Source organism: Calypte anna, chromosome 8, assembly GCF_003957555.1.
Source record: "Calypte anna isolate BGI_N300 chromosome 8, bCalAnn1_v1.p, whole genome shotgun sequence".
NCBI lineage: Eukaryota > Metazoa > Chordata > Aves > Apodiformes > Trochilidae > Calypte > Calypte anna.
This window is the reverse complement of record NC_044254.1, coordinates 20,181,206-20,202,782: the sequence shown is the minus strand read 5'-3', so window position 1 is coordinate 20,202,782 and position 21,577 is coordinate 20,181,206. Positions and strand designations below refer to the sequence as shown.

Below are 21,577 nucleotides of genomic sequence, written 5' to 3'. Positions count from 1 at the left end.
TCATGGAGCTGCAATGGCCAGCCTGAGCAGCAGGTTCCAGCCAAGTGATAACAGGTAACAAGATACTTGTGAAAGCTGATGGAGGAGAAAGCACTGATCAGGAGCCAGTGGGCAATCTCTACAACTGCTCATGGAAAAAACATCAGTAATTTGGGATGCTGTAACAGGTTTCTAGCTGGATTGTGAACAGCCAGAAGTATTATGATCCCTGTTTTCAGACTGCTCTCTGCCCAACACATGCCTTCACTACTTGATCATGCTTCAGCCAACATTCTTCACTCTTGTTTGTTACCATGAGCCAAGCGCTTATTTGCTTATTCTACAGTTGATCACAATAGATAGCAATAAAAAAACCAAACTACACCACCTTCTGTTCTAAGAAGAGCAAGAGGAGGGAGGACGAGCAGCAGTGTGCTCTACTTTACGCTATCATACATGAATGGTTGCTCAAAAGCAAAAGTGGATACCTAGTGTGGGCTTGGAGATCTGAACTCCACAAGATCCCAGGCCAGTGAGCAATGTGGTCCTGCTCTGTTTGTCCCTTGCCTGATGGCCTGAACATATGATGTGGTACATCAAGAAACTGCTTCCCACTGTCCTGCTCACTGCCACATCCAGAGCTCCCTGTCCTCTGAACCCTACCCTTACCTTAAAAGGCACTGCAGATTTATAGGAGTCAGGCACTTCCCAGCTCAGCAGCACAGACGTTTTCATGACAGCATTGACACGGAAGTTCTTAGCAAACACTGAAATGAAAAACAAGATATTTGAGCTCTCTAAGGCCAAGCCAGGAGGGAGCCAGGCAGCAGCTGGGCTCCAAGTCTTTCTTTGTCTAACACAGCAGCAGAGGTCAATGAGTTCAGCTACAGCAGAGAAGTGAGAGATGAGGAGAAAAGAGCAGCAGCCTTTTACCAAGTCTCCAGTTGAGTTTTGCTTTTTACTATCCTTTCCAGCATCACAGAAAGAAAGTTGTAGGCTGAACTGTAGCCATCCTCTCTCCCCCCTCCACTCACACTCTCTCAGCTCTTTGCCATGATCAAAGAACAGTGGTGCTCAGGTACTGGAGCTACAGATGATCCTATCCAGCCTTCTGCTCCAGATCAAGCAAGAGCCTTTCATGTACAGATAAAACAGCAAAGTGTGCTTATGGAGTGACAAAGGCAATTAAGCTACTACCAACGCCCCTCTCCCCTCAAAAGGCAACTATAAGGAAACTTTCATTGAGCCTCCCCTCACCAAACTAATGTGGAGTCACACAGTACCTGATCTCATTAGTCAGAGCAAAGGGGAGAGCAGCCTCATGAACTGAAACAAAGGTCCCTGTCCTGGAGGAGGCAGAGCTTGCTGACAGGGCTTGTTAGAGAGGCACTTACCTTGTTCAACAGGCATGGTCCGGGACTGGATGCTGGGGCTGAGTGGCCCAACCCCCTTATTGGTGCGGGCCCTCACTTTGATGTCGTAAGTGGTATCGGGCTTCAGATTTGTCAGAGTGATACTTGTGTCCTTGGTGATGTTAACCAGGTCCTGTTGGCTATTTATGTCCCTGTATACCACTGTGTAGTTGACAATCTTGCCATTTCTTTCTGCCAAGACTGGGGGATCCCATGCAACCTCTGTGGTGGAAGTGGTGAGACCCACCACACGCAGGTTCTGAGGGAAGCCGCTTGGCACATCTTCTGCAGTAGTGATCTCCTTTTCAAACTCCTCTCCTGGTCCAGCTCTGTTCTTGGCAGACAATTTGAAGAGGTATGTGGCCCCCTTATGCAGGTTGGTTACAGTGTAGTGATGGTCTCTCTTCCCAAAGTCTATCGTGTTCATCTTTTCCTCATCAAGACGTCTGTACTGCAGCCGGTAACCCAGCAGCTCCCCTACCATCTCCTTGGGTGGGTGCCACTGGATGAGGGCAGTGTTCATGGCTGTCGTGCTAATCATCATGGTGGGCTTCCCCGGGACTGCAACATAAACACACAATGACCATCTATAGCCTGGAAGGAGGGGAAGGAAGGATCGCTTCCGTGCTGCTCAGTCCGTGAGGATTGAGGAAAATGGGAAAGTTCAGACAATAGAGTGAAGAGGATGGCAGACAATTCACATGGATAGAGGCAGACCAACCCTAATCCAGTGGTGAGAAAAGCTGGAGCCAGCCAGCTCTTGGCTGCCATTTTCCCATGTGCTGCCATCTAAACAAGAAATAAAATTCAGCCATATCCAGCCCCAAAATTCATCCCCCTTTACAGGAAAGCTTTAAGGTAACTCAAAGCACCATATTTATCTCAGAGAAGATCTGAATCCCGTCCTCCTAATAAGTGGTCTTCAGACACTCCAGTTACTGCACAGCACCAGGCCACCCTGGTCCCAGCACACTGTACCACAACAGACACACAGAAGCCTGAGTCCAGCGCCCTGATCTGTCTGGAGGCAGACAAATTTCATCCTGAAACCTTGCAGTTTTACCATCTGTAGAGGAAGCAAGCAGAGCTGGGTGGGCTGTTTGCCATCAGAATGCATTTTGGTTTAGCTGATGAGCAGATTCATGATGTCAGTGCCGATGTGAGAGGTGAACACAAGCATTCCACAGGATATTTGCTTATGCTGCACAAGTCAGGGGGTGTTGCCGTCACTGGTTAGGAACTGTTGGCTTTAAACTGGTGGTTTAATACCTTGACCTCCTTCATTTAAAAAACATGCATCTTCACATCAGTCATATTTGTAAACAAATCAACTGATAGGGGAGATACTTAGAATCAAAGGGATGGGGGGCACTGACACAAAAGTAAAAATGGGATTGTAGGCAAAGCTAGCTAAATATCCTCAGACAGTTGTGAAATGTATGAGCCTACAGATGAGCCCAAGAGAAATTTCACAGAAATGTGCCCCGACTTTGCCATCAGAGGGCGATACGAACACTCCCCTTTGAGGTCAAGCCTGTGCAAAAGCAGCTCTGAGGGTGGTTTTGTAGGTATTTGAGACATACAATTACATTTCCACTGCTAGTGCCATCCTCCTTGCACTCATAATACAATGTCTAACAGCAGCTAGCATTAAGGGACACATTATTTTCAAAGCTCATTCCAAATATTAACTTTAAATGTGCATCACAACATGGGAAGACCCACTGGTTTACGGTACAACACTGGGATGTTTAGGAAGCTTTTCCTGTTTATAGGACAGCTGTAGCAATTTGATGAACAGAGCATACATCATGGTGAGGCACAAGGGAGACAGCATTTGAGATTGTGACAGTGGAAACTACCTCTGGAGCTCCCCATATGCAGTGCGGAGGAGATGGCAAGCTGTTCCTTGTTTAAAAGCACCAGAAAAAATGCTCTCAGTTTGCACAAGCTGCATTCCCATAATAACAAGTGGTAAACACTTTTCCTGTGGCTGGTGTGGCTGTGTGGAAGCAGCAGGATTATCAGCTGTTGGACAGGTCTAGTGAGTGGAAATCGAGGACAAGTCAATGTCAACTACTTGGTGCCACCGCCAAAGGCAAATTTGACTGCATCCAGAGGAAGACACCTGATGAACTCCTGGGTGCCTCTGCTCCAGCTGAGTCTCCTCTGTTGCACCAGGCACACGGCATAAGTTTCTACTGAGATAGCAGAACAGAACTGGCTGGGATAACCAGGACCTAGAAGCTGTGTCCGCAGCACTCCTATGACATGATTTGTTGCATTCCAGATTTTGCCATGGCTCTAGAAGCAGCTGGGCTCAGCTGTGTAAGCCTGGGGAGGCAGCAGTAGTAACAGCTGGGGTGGAGATCTGAGAAGCACCTCTGAGGAGCCCCCGGTGCCAGAGGCCATCCCAGGCATCACTGCAGTCACTGCAGGAAGCAAAAAATGGCACTCGCCTATGGAAACAAGCCAAGGACAGGCCGTGACTCCAAGGCTGAAGGAGGGCCTGGACTTTCAGGCTTCCTCTTCCCAGGTCTCTGGGCTATGCAGATGAGCTTAAACTCATGAGTTTCATTGCTCTCTCACAGGCCCTGGCAGTGTCTGTCCATCTGTTTGCTGCACTTCACTCAGATGATCCAGTGGCAAAGACTGAAAATAAGGGCTGGAGATCACAAGAGTATGTACCTCTGCAGTGCCTCCAGCCCTCTTGCTTCTTCCTGTACAGGTGCCTTGGCCCTCCCCATGTACCTCTCAGAAGGTTTTACCACCAACCCTGTGAGGCTGTGGCATCTGCTTCCCACACTCACCTGCCCCTGTGGTGGTGATGACTTTTGGCTTGCTGCGGGCACCATCTCCTTTGGTGGTGTAGGCAGCGACTGTGACAGAGTAGGTGGTTTCTGGCAGCAGGCCTCCAATGACTGTCTCCTGGGAGTGCATCCACAAGGCAGAGAAGAGGCAAATGAGAAGAACAAATACTTGTTACCAGAGTGAGCAAAGGGAGGGTACTGGGGTCAGCATCTCCAACAGCAACACACCGACACACTCGCGCCTCGTACTCAAACACACATCTTACACAGAGACAGCAAACAACGATGGCTGCTACTCCAACACTCACCTGCCTAATTCAACCCCTGACTCTAACACTTGGTCTTCCCAGGGACCTATGAACTCCCATGGCTTCTGCCAAGAGAGAGATCTGCTCCAGAGATGGTCCTGTGTGAAGCCAGAGCCACCCTGCCACAGCAAGCCTGAGAGTAAGAGGACTGTGAAGCTGTGAACCAGGGCAAAAGCCAGTTCAGCTGGCTGTGGAAACCTCTTGGGGGCTGATTTGGGAATTTTTAAAGTTCTCTCTTGCAGCAGAGCCACAGGGAGCAGAGAGAGGCAATGCAGGGGTGGGGGGCCTCAGGCAGGGAGCACCTGCAACACTACAGCATCGTCTTCACCCTGCCTGCCGGGCATGGCATTGTAAGGATGGGATGGGGTCAGTGCAAGAGGTTGGCAAGATCTAGAAGGAAAATCCTGCACAGTGGGAGGTCTGGGAGGAAGGCAGACTCGGCAGGGTGCTAGCACCCTTGCATGCTCTGGCTTCCTTTGGGCAGGAGGAGGGCATGGCTCCGTATTTCAATTTGAGATCAAAGAGCTGAGCACTGCTCCTCCCTCCAGAGGCAATATGACTTGTGCCAAACCCAGCTGGCCAGGCCTGCAAACAAGCAAGCACAGCAAGCTCAGCAGCTCCCAGCAGCTCTCTGTTCATGTGTGGGTGCTGTTAAATGAAGTGGGGCCATTAACAGTTATAACCCATCAGGTCAGGGAACAAGAGACAACTGGGCTGGAGATGGGGCTGGGGAAGCTGTTAGGAAGCAGATTGAGACTCTGGGTTGGTTATTTAACCTTCCAGACAAGGAGAAGAGCAGAGATGGAGAGGGTTAAGATTGAGTCACTGAGGACAGGTGCTGTTAGAGGCTGCTCCAGGATTCTTATCTCTGTCTGGGGGATCCTTGCCAGCTTTGGGGGTACAAGGTGCACCTGTGGTTGCTCTCAGAATGCAGCCAGTTTCCCATCACTCACTCACTCGCACAAACACCCACACTATTAAACCTGCTGATTTCCAGTCAGTGCTGCTGGTTCAGGTTACCTGCCCAGGCTTACTCATCAAAATCACCATGTTACCATCGCGGAACGAGCCAGCCCAGAGAAAATCAACAAGCACCAACAAGAACCCCGCCAAAATCACCGTGTGAACCAGAGTCCGATCCCAACTCCGCCCCTGCAGCAGATCATGTGTGCGGGTGAGTGGACACACAGTCCAATCGGTGCCAACGGACCCGCGGGGGAAGCACTCACACAAAACCTGCAGACTCTGAACATCCCAAGAGAACTCAACTCTTCCCAGATCCATGCAAAGAGAAATTCTCACACAAAAGCATGCCACCGGGAGCAAAGCAAGCGAGCTGGGAGGAGCGGAGAGAAACGAGGGATGGATGAAAGAAGGTCTGATTGCATAATGTAAACACAGTGCTGTCATGACAAAGCCACTCCAAGTGACAATCCTCTGCATAAAAGCAGGAGGAGAAATGCATTGTGCTAGGGAAGTTCACAGTAGAGCACATAATTGAATTGCTGACTCTGAAAAGGTCATTTTCTAGTTTGTTCCTCCAAATTTATATTTCAAAATTATGGGGGAAAAATTTGATTTAACTGTTTAAATGTGATTGTTTTCTTACTACTATCTGTGTTTCAGTCAAAGGTCACGGTTGAGAGTGTAGGTTATTTTTCATGACTACGATCAATGTGGTTTAAAGATTATATATCTAATTTTACCATGTAACTTGGTGGGCCAGCTACTGCAGAAAGTAGAATGCACCTCCTGAGTCGATCACTTGAGCCTGCCTAAAAGTGCGCTGCAACAAGCTGGAAATACAGATTATAGGAAATGTCAATTGCTTTTCTGCATTTAGTAGCAATCTAAATGCCAATTTTCTCTGGATTTGCTGCTTGTGGAAGATTTCACAATGTAACTCTCCAGCCTCATTAAGGGAGTGAAAGGGATGTTTTGACAGCACTATGTCTACAAAATTCACAAATCGATTTACCAAACCCCTCTTTTCCAACCTGGAATACACACAAGTGGTACTTACATAGTCGACGGAGTCCTCAGTTCTCCACTGATGGGGGAGAAAGGAAGAAGGAGAGAAAAATGGAGACACAGAATTTTAAGGGGCAACGTGTAGGAAGGGTATGATGACGATGACAACAGCAGGAGTTAGCAGGACTGGGTTGAGGGGATTATAACACTTATACAAAGAAGGTCACCTGGCACAGGCTGTGCCAGGGGAAGAAATGGCATAGAGCAATGTTCTACATGCCACTAGTCTGCACAGTAGGTCTGAGATCATTCACACAAACAAGGGAAAAAAGCTTCCTTTTCTTGCGGATGGAGAGGTCACCACTTGCTAACTTTGCAGTCCTTTCTCCTTAGCTTTGTTTGCATTTTTATGCCTATTCCACATGCAGAAGCAAGGGACAGCTTGTACCAATAAGGCCCTGGGGCTGACTGCTGCCCCATGAGTGACTCACAGCTTTTGTGGCCTAATCTCCAGTTTCTGTTCTAGTGATCCTCCAGCCACCATCTCTTGTTGAAACCAAAGACTTCAACACACAAAACTCAGAGGGCACTCTCTGAAGGGAAGCACCAATACAGCATTTACAGAGCTTCTCTTTCCTTTATCATTTGCACGAAAATGCTCTGAGAACCTCAGAAAACTGAGAAGTTCCATCTCTTGTAAACACTGCAAGGGAGACTGAGATCTTACGTGGAACTCCATGCTAAGTGCTGTGTGGCTTGGGGTGAGGCCTAAACTGGTGCATGTACTGTGGAAACAGCTTCTCACTCTGCATTACACAACACTAAATGACAAACTCTCACTGCTGCCAAGAGCAGCCAAGACTGCAGGTAAGACTTCTACACAAAACCATAGCCCAGAAAAGCTCACATGGATTCCCAGCCATAGCAGCCCAACTAGGGCTCTGTAGAGGGAATTCTACAGGTTTCTGTCTGAATTTGGGGTTCTAAAGCATCAAAGCTGCATTGGGTTGATGAGACTCAGCAGACCTTAGCTGCTGCCATGCATGCCTGTAGCACTGTTCTTTGTGGTTGATGAACCAAAGGAAGGTTTGCAGAGATCACAGAGAGCTCTCTCAGCCAAGGTGATGCAGTACATCTCAGGTTACTAAATCTGCCTGGAGGAAGCACCATTCAATGGGTTCAAGCACAGAGATGAAAGTGGAAGATAGTTATTATTGCCCCTGACTCACAGTGTGAGCCTTGGCAAGTCTCGCTTCTGAGCCTGAGCTGCCAGCTGCGAAACAATGCTCAGATACTGACTTCCTCAGGACACTGAGAAGCCCAGCTGATGCTGCTGAAGTGCCTGGGAACCTGGAAGTGGAGCAAAAGTACTAAATGGTACTAAAACTATAAGTTGCTTTTTGTACTCAGGCTATTTGAGCTAGCTTTCACAGGCTGCAGTCTAACATAGTGGCAGAGAACTCTCCTCAGCAGTAAAATACATGGCATTCGTTCAAAATATTTGTTATTTTATTCTCTAAATTCAGAAAGAAGCACTTACTGCAGAAATGTTCTTCTCAGATTTTTATTATAGTTCACTTATTTGGTACCATGAGACTGCAGTAGAATTATCCCCTAAATGACTTTAAAATTTAATTTCTGTCAAGAGGTCAAGTTGTCCTATAAAGCCAAGGCCCTCACTAAGTATTATAGTCAGTATAGGCCCTCCTTCCACACACATCTTGGGGTTATTTCCAGTGTTGTATGCTTAGCTCGATCCCAGCCATTGGTGTTACATCCTACCTGCTCCAGCCAGCTCACACCATGGTCAAAAGCCACACGATCTGCCCCACTGATCTAAAACCTGGTAAAAGTTTTGCTACAGGAAGGACACAGGGCCTTGTAGCTGTTTCTCCCAGCGTTAGACTTCTGCTTCAATACCACATCTCTGGTGGATGGGAACCACATGGATGATAGCACCCCAACCTGTCTCCATGTAGCTGCAAGAGCAGAAGCTGACTCCCCACTGCAATGAACAGTGGAGAAGACCTGGCTTCAGGGAGCAATTGTATCTCACAGCCCCTTACACCACAGCAGGGAGTTTATTACCCACTCGAATTTTAGACCAAGCATTTAGACCAAGCAAACTTGGTTTGCTCTAACATTTCAGTGGATTTTAATATTGCATCAGATCAGAATGCAAAGAAACGTCTTGAGATCTGTGCTGGAGGAAAAACAGTGGAAAGCCAGGCCTGCATAAATACTCTGGTATAAATTCAGTTTCATTATGAAAATATCTGCAGATCAAAACATTTCCTTCCTTAAACAAGCCCAATTGCTTCTTAACAGTTTAAGGTTGGTCAGCAAGACAAATTGATCTCAAAAGCCCAGGAGCTGTCATAAAAAGAACTCAGACAGGACTGTGTGCATGAGGCAAGATGGCTCAGGGAGGTGCTAAAGCTAACAATGTGTATTTATGGCAGCTACAATGCCTTAGCATTTCATTTTACACTTCAACACTGCACAATGTAGCCATGTCTCACCAGGGAGTAGCTGTTTTCCCTGACCATGGCTTTTGCAAAAGACAGACTCAAGCCCTCCTAAACAACCCCAGCTATGGGAACTGGATATTGTGGTTTTCCTGCAGGAATTTCTCTTTGCTTCCATGACTGTGGCACAAGTAAACCTCCAGATGTAAACTCAGGTGCTCAGCCTGTGGGATGTGGAGGGGTCTGAGGGCTCCAGAATGTCACCTTTATCCATGCTTCTTGGATGATACCTTTCAGTTTTGCTCTACTTATGAAGCAGTGTACGCCTCACTTCTGCACCAGCCTCTTACCTAGGCGAGTACACATGCATGAGGACTTGTCCCAGGAAGATTCAGATAAAGATCCTTGATTATCACTCAGTGAAAGAGGGAGGCTGTAAATTCCTCTGTGCTGTGCCTGGTGTGGGCACTGTGCAGGGAGAGAATAGGAGTTGCTGCTTCCCCTTTCTCCTTTGATCTCAATCCAACAGCTTGCAGTGCTTGCCATTACTTCTTCCTGCTCTTCTGGAACAAGCTGGTGGGATGTGGGCTTGGTCTGCATGCTGGATGGGGAAGTGCTGCCTGTGAAGACCATGCAATCTTTCTGGGAGCCTGCAGGTCTTCTTGTGGGCAGCATATCTCTCCCCTGCCATGAATCTTTTTGCAGAGTAAGAGAAGGTGACAGGAGTCTCTTCTCCACAAAGCCTTACCTCCTTGTACTCAGCAATACTCAGCCAGAGCCCAGCAGCAAAAGCACTGCAAAGCTCTGTGGGCAGGTTCGATCTGCGGAGGGCTGTAAGCAGTGAGGCCAATGTGCACAATGCAACCCTAGAGCAACACAGGCAAGAGGCTCCCTGGCAAATATGCTGCACAGCTGACGGCAGGAGCAGTTGTTGAGAGCACATTGCAGCCTAGGGAGAAAGTCCACCCTCAAGACATTCCAGTCTCTGCTGAGGACAAGCAGAATGGGAGCAGGACATAATGGATGAGCAGCTAGTTTTACACAGGGTCTAACTGCTTGTCTTGGAAAGAGAAAACAAGAATCATGCTTGCACAAGTACCCAAATGGAAAGGCCTGCCTGTCCTCCCCTAACCCTGCTGCCTCCTTTATGCCTGGTTCTCCAGACTCAGCACTGCTGCCTGGAGCTGCACAGCACTGAGCTCTGCAGGGCTGGTACCTGGGAAAGGGTGGAGGGGATCAAGCCCACTGCTGTTCCTGACATGTTGCAGCTGCCCAGGGATTGGAGACCAAGGAAAGCAAATGGGTCCCTGCCCTGCCATGAAGTACCTAATTTTTGAGGCCCATGACCGTGCTATCTCCTACTCCGTCAAGCCAAAAGGGACTTGTATGAGAATGGTGGAGTGCAGCTGAGACCTGAACTGGTGCCTCCACTCCTTTCACAGGTATTCTCTTGGTGCCTGAATGCTGAATGTGCTGTGCACAAGACCCAGGGCACAGAAATTAATCTTCTGCGGTCTCCCACCATGAGACCTGGTTGAGCCATGATGGGCAAGGTCTGTGCAGAAGGTGGTGTGGGTATCTGACCCAGCTCCACAGTGGTGCACACAGTCTCCCTGGGCACTCCTCTGCAGGGCATCATCATACTTACTGGTCCATCAGTCTGTCAGTAGGAGGTGACAGCTCAGACTGAAAGGCACAGAGAAGCCTGATGGAGGTAATCAGTCACTGGGACAGCCATAGATGGGAGGGAGAGACCTCAGCTCCACTCGGCTCCACTGCAGGACTTTTGCTAACTACTACTACTTTCCCTAAGCAGGACACTGTAAAATAAAATGTGATCTCTCTGGCACCAGGGCCTCCATTTCTCTGCTAATGTTATAGTCCTTTCTGCCCAAATGCTTTTGAAAACTTAGGATCTATATTATCTGCATAGCTAACATCACCATTCCCTTTCCTTTTTCCTTTCATCTTCGTTTACTCTCTCTCTCTTTCTCATCTTCAATCAGGAAAAGTCATGAGTCAGCTTTAATACCAGTGCTTTCGTACCATCTGCAGGGAGCAGATTATGTGGCACATACTTACTCAAAAGCAGCAGCCTGGCTTGGCAGGAGAAGGGGCTCAGTCTACATGTCCAGAAATTTTTTTCTCTGTTCCCAGATATTAGATCAGTTTAATTCTCTCCTTGTGTAATGGTATTAATGTTTATGAACGTTTATGAGTACTGAACTGTGGCTATATTCTGGCCATCTTTATCCTGTGACCTTTATGGAGAGTTATTCCAATGCATCTTTTTGTTTTCTTCCATAGAAAATAACTCTTCCAAGACTACTCGTTAAAGTTTGAGCTGTCTGCAAAGACACGCACTGCTGTACTGAAAGATGGAAGCTCTTACAAGGTTCTTCAGCTTCTGGAGCAGTTGCATTTCATCACAAGCACAGGTCATGCCTGGCTTCTCACTCTTTTGGGAAATAAAGATCTCTTCTGCCAAGTAAGTGAAACCTCTTCCCTGCAGGGTCATCGTTATTTTATCCCAAGAGTGACATGATGCCTTCAGCATACTCACTTCTCTGCAACTATTTCTTGGCATTCACTTCCATCCAAAAATTACAGATGAGTTCAGCAGCAAATATACCAGAAAAAAAAAATAATTACAGCAATCAAGAAGTTCCCACATAAATTCACCAAATAAGAAAGACTGCTGAGTGATCTGACAGGCCAGAAAACTTCAAGTGACTTGCCTCCTTGATGCACACATTCAAAATAATGCAAAATCCAGCACTCCTTGGAAAGTTTCTGGCTCTTGCATCCTCGTTCCTGCACATTAGCATAGAGTTTCTCTCTCAGAAACATATGAGTAAGGAATGAAAACAGAACTGACTGGGCAAGCATAAAATATTTGAAAACAACAACAGAACACCATTGCCAACTTTGCCCACCTCCGCTTGGGACAAACCCATTAACTCCAAACTCCAACTGAACAACACAGCATCAATTGTTGAAACAACACAGAAGATTATATCCTCCTGGGATAAGTAAAGGCCAGTAAGTAGCTTTTCTAATGATTAAAATAAAGCAGCATCTGAAACATAAACAGAGATGTGCCCCAGACAACACTGCAAGGACCCTCAAAACATCTTCTGTCTTTAAAGTTTTCCCCTTCCACGTTATTATTGAGTTTTATCCTTCAGAATATGAATGGGGAGTAAAGCTGCCTCTGTGCACTGCACTCCCCACTGACAAATGTATAAATGATTCACAGCTGTGTTCATGAGATAGATCAATTAATCGTTGCAGCTCTCCAGTATTTATATTGGGCATCATTCAAGCAAGCCAGCTTTGAATCGATTACTCGTTGCTTCCAACAGCAGCAGATCCTGTACTTCATTTATATGATTATCTTTGTTGAGAACAGCATGGGGTCATCCAGGACGAAGGACCCTTGCTCTGAAGAAGAGTTGTATTTCATCACAGACAGGCCATCAAAAACTTCCCTGGACCCTGGGAAAGAGGCAACTATGCACTGCTGGGCTGAGCAGAGTGCATAACCATGCCTGGAGCACTGTGTGGGAACAGTGCCTCGGCTCACAGCCAGTGATGAATCCAGGAGATTGCATCTATATGAGTAATTGTTGTACAGGGACTGCAGCAGGCAAAGCCATTCACAGGCAATGTGGGCCTGCACCTTGCTTTTTTTTTCTCCCCCCCCTAGCCTTCCCCAGACTCAGTTGGCTTAACCTACATTTTGGTTTCAAGAGGCAACGAAAGGTCAAGTCCCTGAAAGGAGGCTTTCCTGAGCCAGAGGAGGGATTTCCTGCCAGGCACACTGTGCCCACCCAATGGTGCAGAGCCATCCCCATTCCCCACAAAGCAGGCAGCACCCGTGAACTCTGCAGAGAGAGAAGCTTCGACCTGAGAATAGTCAGCAGCACTAAAGAAGCAGGCTCAAGGCTTAGCTAAAACTCTCTGACAGTTTATAACTGACTGGTGAAACACAATTTACTCCAGCTGGAGTCTGCACAGGATGTGACAGGCAGAGAGAAGAAGGGGTAAGAGATGACCAACATCCAATACATCATCTTTCCTGCAACAATTCTCCCCTAATCAAACTTCTTACTTGTGTAAGTCACATTTTAGGGATAAACTGTTCGCTTTGCTGGCAGGGCTGCATCCCATGCTCTGGAGCTGCAAGAGGAGGCCAAAAAATCCAGCCAGCCTGGCACTCTGCAGAGAGTCAAAGTGCTGTGCCCTCCAGCCCATGGTCCCCACACTGTACCTGTGCTTCTGACAGCATGACGTCCTTGATCACTGGTTGCCCTCGGGGCTCATTGTTTTCCAGCTTCACATATGTAACCTGGTACCCACGGATCTGCCCGTGCTGCTTGTTGGAGATGGGCAGCTTCCAGCTCACCCGGATGGCAGTCGAATTCACAGACTCTACCTCCACCTTTCGTGGTGGGGCACTGGGCACTGTAACACACACAGAAGGGAAAGTTAGCATGGTACCATGTAACTGCTGTCAGCCACCTCTCACTCCTTTGCTACCCTTCCCTCCACCTCACTGCAAGGACATCCCTTGCTGGCACAAGTTCCCTCTACCTGCTAAGGAAGTCATACTGCAGTCATACTGCATATTCCTGACCCTTTCCCAGCATCCAAGCACTTCTGCTACTCTTGGTAGGAAAGTGCACTGCTGCAATATCCAGAAGCACCCCTACTAAAAGCCACTGTGCTGGATCAGAACCAAGGTCCATCTATGTATCCCTCTTTTCTCCAGCAGTGGAGGAGCAAGGAAGAACAAAAGAATGTGGCAGAATATAAAGAATACAGCAACCACCTGCACCTCAGGGTATTCTGTGGCAGAGGCAAAGGTTTGAAGCCTTTCTTGCATCCCACCTGTCACAACAGCTCCTCTCAGATCCCTGTGTGTGCATCTAAACACAGTCCTAGAGCCCTACGTAGTGTGAGTGGGCACTTGGTCTGCTTTGCAGTGAGCCCTGGTACCTGCCACCAGTCAGAGTGCACACATGCTTTCCCCCTGTGACAGCAAGAGGTTAATGAGGGGGAAAAGCACCATCCTAAAACAATAACCCAGAGCTCAGAGACAGCAGTCACTGAACACAGGCAGATAAAGGGGCCTGTGGGGATTGTGACAGCTCTGGGGACTGTATTTCATGCACGGATAGCTGAATGCTTTTTGATAATAAAATGAAAAATTACACTGCCCAGAAAATATCAATTTTCTTGCAAGGTGAGGCCCGTTTGAAAATATATTTATACCCTATTTACCATTTGGAAAAATTACCTCCTTATTACATTTTGCTCTTGCATTGACTGTGACAAAAATGTCAATGCTAAAAAATTAGCCACTCAGTTGCTCCCGGAAAGCTCCTTCCAGCTGAAGCAGCTGGGAGCAGAGGTGTGCACTCCCTGCAGAGGATACCACTGCTACCTGAGTGTCTGCTGCCCAAGTAAAGACCTGGGCTGCAGCCCAGCACCTCTACTGCAGGACCCCTTCCATCCTCCAATGCCTGGGAAAATCTGGGGGTTTGGATCCCCAGTTCTCAGCTCAGCAAGAAATAATCAGTGTTGGATAATTAGGGATGGATAGCTGACAAGCAGACATAACGAATATTGCTATTTCAACCAACTAGATGGGAAGAAACAGCTACCCAGCAGGTAAGCACAGTTTTTAAACCGCAAGGCAATTCATTATTTTCCCCAGATGTCCTTCTTAATTGTAGATAATTAAATAAAATAGAGAAGGGAGGAATGGAGCACTTTAGCACCATGAGGCCAGCTCAAGGTGTGGGAATGGAGGGGGCTGTGCTTGAATAGTTACCACTTTCTGGTTGAAACAGCCTACACTGTAATCCACAATTCACTTAGTGCAGTGACCTTACAGAAGCCACAGGACTCTCCTGACCTAGCGAGACACCAGCCCACACACACATTTGGGAGTCCAAGCAAAAAACTGGATCCTCCCTTAGAACCATACAGAAGTTGTATGTCAAGCTCTGCTGGCAAGAGAAGATGGAGGCCTTGGCAGGACACGATATGGGGATGTTGCAGGGCTGTGAAGAGATGTGAATGTGACCAGACCACAGGGGTTCAAAGAATGCTATCCCACCTCATTATGGTATGTGCTGTGTCTGAGACCCAAACAGGGAAAGTCCAATTTTTTTTCAGATCATAGTTTAGTAGTTCTCATTCCTTTATCATGGGTATCTACTGAACATCAGCATGTCAGAGGGATATGAAATAATTCCAGACAGCTGAGCTGGAATGTCCAAACACGGTGCCCAAAAACTAACTCAGAGAGCTTGTTACGACATTTCTGGGATAGCAGCTTACCCTAGGCTACAACTCTGCTGAATGAGAACTGAAGCAAACAATACAGGCAGCAGGACACATACAGATGTGTTTGCCAGCCCAAGAATGAAGTCAGAGAGCATTCCTGGGCGCCACTTCCAGAGCCTCAGAGGCGTGTGGGACAGTGGCAGCCCATTTAGGGAAATTGTAACATGTCTGGTTTCAATTTGCCACGCTGACTGGGCAATGCAGAGATCATCCTTTCCTTGCCTGGATGCTGCATCTCTTTCTTTTCCCATTAAATCTGCAGCTCCTGAGGTCAGCACGAAGCCACGGAAGCTCCTACTGTCACCCTGAGCTCTGGCACTTTCAAAGGAAATGGCTTAAGTCGTGATGACATAACTGACAGCACTGCTAATACAAAGCAATTTCTCTTTAAAGCTGTCGTATTCAGTAAAGTGTTCTGTACATGTGATATTCTCACTCTTGAGTGGAAGATTTATATAAGCTGTGGCTTGCCTGGAAGCTGGGCCAGGAAGCAGCTTTCTTGCAATATCTACAAGTTTCAAAGGGATTTCTTTTCCCTGTCTTTTAGTTTGCTGGATTTCAGGTCAACAAGTAAACTTCAAGTCTCTGTGAGAGAAGCCTTTGGCTGAGAGAACTCACATCACCTTCAGTAAAATGGAAACCACCATGACAAAATACTCACTAGAGAGAGCCAAAATGGCAAAGCACTGTAATGCCTCCTTTTGTGTGCAAGGAACCCCTACTATCACACAGAGGAACCTTTTGGGATCATGCCAGGATACCTGACCCACAGTCACGGAGGCAACCATCATATCAGAACAGGGTTCAGCAGAGCAATTCCCCTACCCCACTCCAGGGCAACCATAGAGACCCACTCCCTGATGCAGCCAGCCAGAAGACCGCTCCTGACAGCCTCTGGTTCTGCTTGAATAGCACTCCCAGGACAACATCCCCACTCCTTTTCCCCCCTTTTCCAGCACCTCAGCTTGGAAAGTCCTGGTTACCCCGAGGTGGTAGCTGCAGGAACTGTCAGTATCACCTACCATCCTCATCAGTGCGCACGTGCACGGGGATGCTCTCCGGTCCTGGCCCCACATCGGTGTGAGCCCGTACCCACACCTTGTACTCGGTCCATTTCTCCAGGTCCTTGATCTCCCAGCTGGAGTGCTCCCGTCCAATGCCATCCACCACATGCTTGGTGTTGTCATCTCCTTCCACTGCCTGGTATGCAATGGAGTACTGGGTGATGACCCCATTGCGGCTCTGGGCAGGCGGTGGCACCCAACTTACCCGGATGGTAGTGGAGCTGGTGCTTATACACTCGACTTCTTGGGGTGGGGCAGAGGGGGCTGGGGATAAATAAATGAAGTGGGGAGATGAAGGGAAATGAGTGGAAGGACAAACCAAAATGCACAGGGAACTTTTACCCAGCCAACTGAGCACTGAACATACACATGGAAATTCAGCCAGTAGCCTCCTGAGCAATTGCCTGACTTCCTTGCAGAGCACCAAAGATGGCACTAGGAGCAATTTGATAGCCTGATGAGCAACATGGAGGCAGAAGTGCTGTTCTGCATCAGAGAACACCTCCTCCTAAAGCAGTTCTGGACGCTCACTTTACCAAACACAAAAAATGACAGTAAGGGAAGAGGGGTGAGATAGACACTGGTAGGGAGAAGAAAGATGCTTTCAGTGAAGATCTGAAGCAGATGGAAACCAGAAGAAGTAAAAAGCTACAGAAGGCAAGAGTGGCAGAAGGGGAAGCTCACACACCAGATTGTATGAAAGCTTGCAAAAACCCTCTCCTAGACAAGTGGAAGAAAGAAAAGGGAGGGAAAGCATGTCCCTGAGGTTGGCTGTAGTGTGTCCAGATGGCATTTGAAATCACAACCATCAGCTGTGAGCAGCACCCTGGCCCAGGTGGGAGCCTGAAACCATGTGGAAACAGGAGATAACATCTTGTTGTTATGTCGTTATGGTTGTGCTGCTGTGCCTAATAGCTGGGACTGCTTCATGCCTACCAACCTGCCTCAGTAAATTCCTGGCCTATGGGGCTGTACAGGGGAAGGTAGGCAGGTCTTGCCCTCTTACAGACAAAAACCACCTGAAATTTGTTTTAGCTTCTAAGCCCCAGTAATCTTAATTGGCCACAGGGGGAGAAACAGGATCTGGGCAGTGGATCTCACTGGGTTGAGGAGCAGTCCCCTTACACACAGCACTGATGTGAAAAAGCAGTGAAACAAATTAGGGGCAGGGGAAAGAGAGACAACCTGGACAAAGCAGAGCATCTCTAGGATACTTGCCTTGTTCATTCCCTTTTCCAGCCTTGCAGAACTGCTGTTCTGTTGCAACAGGGCCCCAGCAGCTTGGCAGCAGCAGCCCCCTCTCATTTGACCTCACTGACCAGGGATACTGGACAATGCATAATGTGCATGTATCCACAGAAGACAAGGGTGGAAGCCTTGAGAAGGAAGGGAACTCACCTAGTGAGGGAAGTCACAAGGGAGATGGGTGCATCTGTGGGGCTTGCACAGAAGGCAAGACCTCTAAGCAGAGAGGGCAGGGCAACATCACTGAGAAAAGTGCACACAGTTGCTCTTGGGCTGGGAAGCTGTCAGGCCAAGAAATCAGTAATGGTATCTTGCTTTGCCATAGCAGGTAAATGACTGCTTCCATTCTTCACTCCACCCAGAAACCTAGAAATGCCTGAAAAAAGCCTGGTGCCCTTCGCATACTGCAGTCCTTGAAGCCACCACTGCACCAGACCCAGCCTTCATGGGGGCACAGGGACAACAAGACTGCATGCTCAGTGCCTGTGCAAAAATGAACACAGCCCAAAAAGGCCCACTTGCCTGCAGAGGCCATTGCAGGCTGCACATAACTCTTAGTGCTCACTTCTGTGCTCAGGGAGCAGGGCCCATCCCTGATGTCTAGGCTGGGATGCCTGGATAGAGGAAAGATGAAAGGAGAGTGGGCAGTGACAGAGCTGGAATAGATGATGCCTGAGCAGAGTCAGGATACTGCTATGGGAGCTAAACTGGAGGAATGAGAAGTAAAAGCAATGTGTAGCCTACATGAGGGAGGCAGAGTGGGATTGGTATGCCAGAAGGAAGCAGGGGTGGAAAATGAATCCTCACACTCTTTTGGTTAATCAGCAGAGAAGTGGCAGGGAAGAGAGTAGGAAAATACAGCACCGAAGCAACACCAAGAGTTAATTCAATGAGGGTATAACGTAGACTGGCCCTGGTGGCATCCTTCAGAGGGGCAGATGAAACATAAGAAGCTTGGCAAGCCTTCCTTTGTCACTGTCTTCAAAGAAGCCCTTTACAGAAGAGACTTGCTCTGGCTTTGAACCTCCACAGCACCCCTTGGGATGCACCAGTGAACTTCTTCTCCAAAGGCAGCTTTGGCTGGGAGTGTGGGCAGGTCAAACATTGGCTATTGACTGGGTAAGAGTCACACATGATGTGCAAGGCAAAAACTCAGATAAACACTTAAAAAAAGCAAAATAAAACTTGGTAACATGAGCAGGATAAACTTAAAATGTACGAAGAGTGGAAGTGTCCCCTCCTGGGGCCAGCAAAGAGCAGACTAGGTGGCCAGCATGTACCCCCACATGCAGAATACCCACACACTGTGCAAACCTCTGCTGCCTCCAGGGTACTCACATCAGCCTCCCCTGCCAGCCCAGACTAGCTCTGTGCACCCATCCAGCCCACCTACTCCTTAAACTAGGGAAAAGACAGCCTCAAGATCTAACTTTGTGTTTCAAGAGAGAATGGTATTTTAATGCTGAGGCCTGATGGGTGCAGAGCTGATGCTCCTCTCCTGCATCACACTCCCTGCCTGAGGCACTGCAGGCTCCTGGAGAACTCCCCATGCTCCTCAGGCCTCAAAGCAGCACTGCCTGTACTTTTTGCAGGGTGCCCAGCAATCAAGCAAGCACCTTAGCAGAAAAGACAGTCCAGAAGGCAGCTGTCTTCTCAGGAGACAGGGTCTGAACTGTGCTGCTGGAAGGATGCAAAGGAGCACTGCATCCCTCTGGTTTTTCTGAACAAGCATCCGCACCACTCCTGAGTGGAGATGCCACTCAGAAAAGAAAAAGAGAAGCCCAGTTACCAGGCATTCTTCTCCAGCTCATTAGTGACTCATTAGTGATGATATACCTCCTGCCTTACCTTTGACTGATTTGACAGGCTCTTTGGAAAGCAAGTGTCTGACTGTTCCAGCAGTTTGTGTCCCACATGGACATGCCAACCTCCAATACCTAACAGTCTTTTTCAGGACAACTAGATGCAAGAGTGCAGGAGAGAGACCAACTTGAAGCTGGTACCAACACTCTTTCCAGATTAATAAGTTCTAAGGCAACAAGGTACTTATCCAGCCATCTAACATGCAGACCAAGATGTGTCAGACTTGTGCTCAAAGCTAAAGCAGAGCTTTGGGAAAGCCATAGTTGACTCTGAAACCCCCAGAAGCCAAGAATCCACTCTGCCCTGGCACTGTTCAGCAGGTAGTTTGTCACCCTCACTGAACAGCCAGGTAGTAACCACCTCAGATTTTTCTCAGAGACTGGAGTGCCATTAGAAATCTTCTTAAACAGGGGCCTGTAAATCAAGACTGAGACACTTCATGGATAAAACAAAGAGCTCTTTAGGTCCTCCAACATAAAGAGTGTTTTACTGGTTAAACCAAGGTGATCCTGTGGCTTTTGGCAGAAACTCTTCCAATCTGAGCACCTCTCTCTTACTAAACAGATGCCAGAACCAGTCAGCTACAGCTCCACTAGCCAGTGAAATGACAACCTTAAAATGACTGGTATGAGATCCCCTGTGAACAGAAACCTTGATGTTCCTGTGAGGGAGGTCATGGGGAGATATCTGCCTTGTAGAGTTGACAAAGCAAAGGTTTCTTTTACTTGAACTGTTGTGAGACTTTGAAGGACTCATTTATGCATGGAGCTGTCTCTGTTTAAGTATGTTCAAGGATAAGAGCATCTTCTGATGGAATTAAGTGGCAGGACAGTTGCTTCAGCCTTTGCCTATAAATACAAAAGCTACCTGAAATAGGTATCCAAATCCCCACACCCAGAATTTGTTCTCAGTGTTCAGATATTTAAAACTGCATGATCTGAACCTGTCTCAATTTTCACACCTGTTTAATGGGCAGCAGTAAGATACCATTAGCTCACTTAACAAGGTGGTGGAACCCCTGCAACTGACATTTTAATGATGCTGAGTTTTCCTGAAAGAGAAGGTTGTTCCAATAGTCAGAAGAGCTGCTCTTCCCTGGCTGAGCTCCCTTTCTGATGGTCATCTCAGGCTGTCAGTTGCTGGGCATGCTGGCACCCTCCCTGCAGGGAGGACTAGCTGCCTGTGCCAACTGCTCACCCCACATAGCTAGTAAATCCCAGACAGACGGTGCTAAAGGAAATGTCTTTTTTCCCCCCCTTTTAATGCTCTTTGCATAATGGCAAGCCCAAAAATCGTTAGTGAAAACGAGCTTATCACAGGGCCCTTTGATAGCCCTAATCTGCTTATGCACAGCACTTTGAGCTGCCAATCAGAGCAATGTGAACTCCTGCTCTGTGATCACATGGGGCAGAGTGAGGATGAAAGTGATATTGCCTGGGTCACCTCATTATCTAGCCTCTCTATTAACTCAGATGCAGCTTGTTCTGGTTTTCCTTAGCACTGCAGTCCCAGAAGCAGCAGCCTCACTTGCTCAGACAGTTTAGGCAAACAGCCACTTTCCAAGACTGACTCCTCCAGCTGCCTGACAGACACAGGCACATCTGGCCACAAAGGACATCTCACCTTGTGATCAAGTATACAGACCAGGGATGGACTCCTGTGGAAGCAAGGTGGCTGGAATGGGGAGTGAAGGGCTGAAAACCCAGTAATTTGGAGACAGTCACATTTAGAGACAAACATCCATATGCTGCCTGTCCAGACAGATTGTCTGCACAGGAGTGAATTCATAGAGATGCACAAACCCACTCAAATCAATCTCTCCAAAGCAATTTCCCAGCCTGTATCACTCCTCCATCACTTTTTATGAATCCACCCTTGGGGGAAGACAGCATGAACAAAGGGACATGAAGAAAGAACTTACCACTTGGGTGCAACCCCTCTGCCAAAGATCCCTGATCCAAAACCTCAGCTGACTTTCCCCATGACACCCTTTAGCAAACTGCAAGCATCCCTGCAGACCCACAAGGGCAGAGGCACCAAGCTACTCTGTGCCCAGGAGCTGGAAACTGGACTGATTTGGTTTTGTCTTCAGAAGTGCAG

General features: G+C 47.9%; 1 protein-coding gene across 5 annotated transcripts in view; it reads right to left on the bottom strand.

Annotated features, from left to right (window-relative positions):
• PTPRF (protein tyrosine phosphatase receptor type F) overlaps positions 1 to 21,577 on the bottom strand; it is a 381,207-nt gene that overhangs the window by 48,646 nt on the left and 310,984 nt on the right. For 3 of the 5 annotated variants that reach the window (XM_030454976.1, XM_030454978.1, XM_030454977.1), the window contains 6 exons: positions 16,328 to 16,633; positions 13,222 to 13,415; positions 6,533 to 6,559; positions 4,202 to 4,319; positions 1,374 to 1,952; positions 649 to 746 (listed from right to left, as the gene is read on the bottom strand). In XM_030454976.1, the coding sequence (XP_030310836.1) occupies positions 649 to 746; positions 1,374 to 1,952; positions 4,202 to 4,319; positions 6,533 to 6,559; positions 13,222 to 13,415; positions 16,328 to 16,633 (1,322 nt within the window). The remainder of the gene's footprint in view (positions 1 to 648; positions 747 to 1,373; positions 1,953 to 4,201; positions 4,320 to 6,532; positions 6,560 to 13,221; positions 13,416 to 16,327; positions 16,634 to 21,577) is intronic. The other 2 variants (XM_030454981.1, XM_030454979.1) reach the window with 1 other exon arrangement.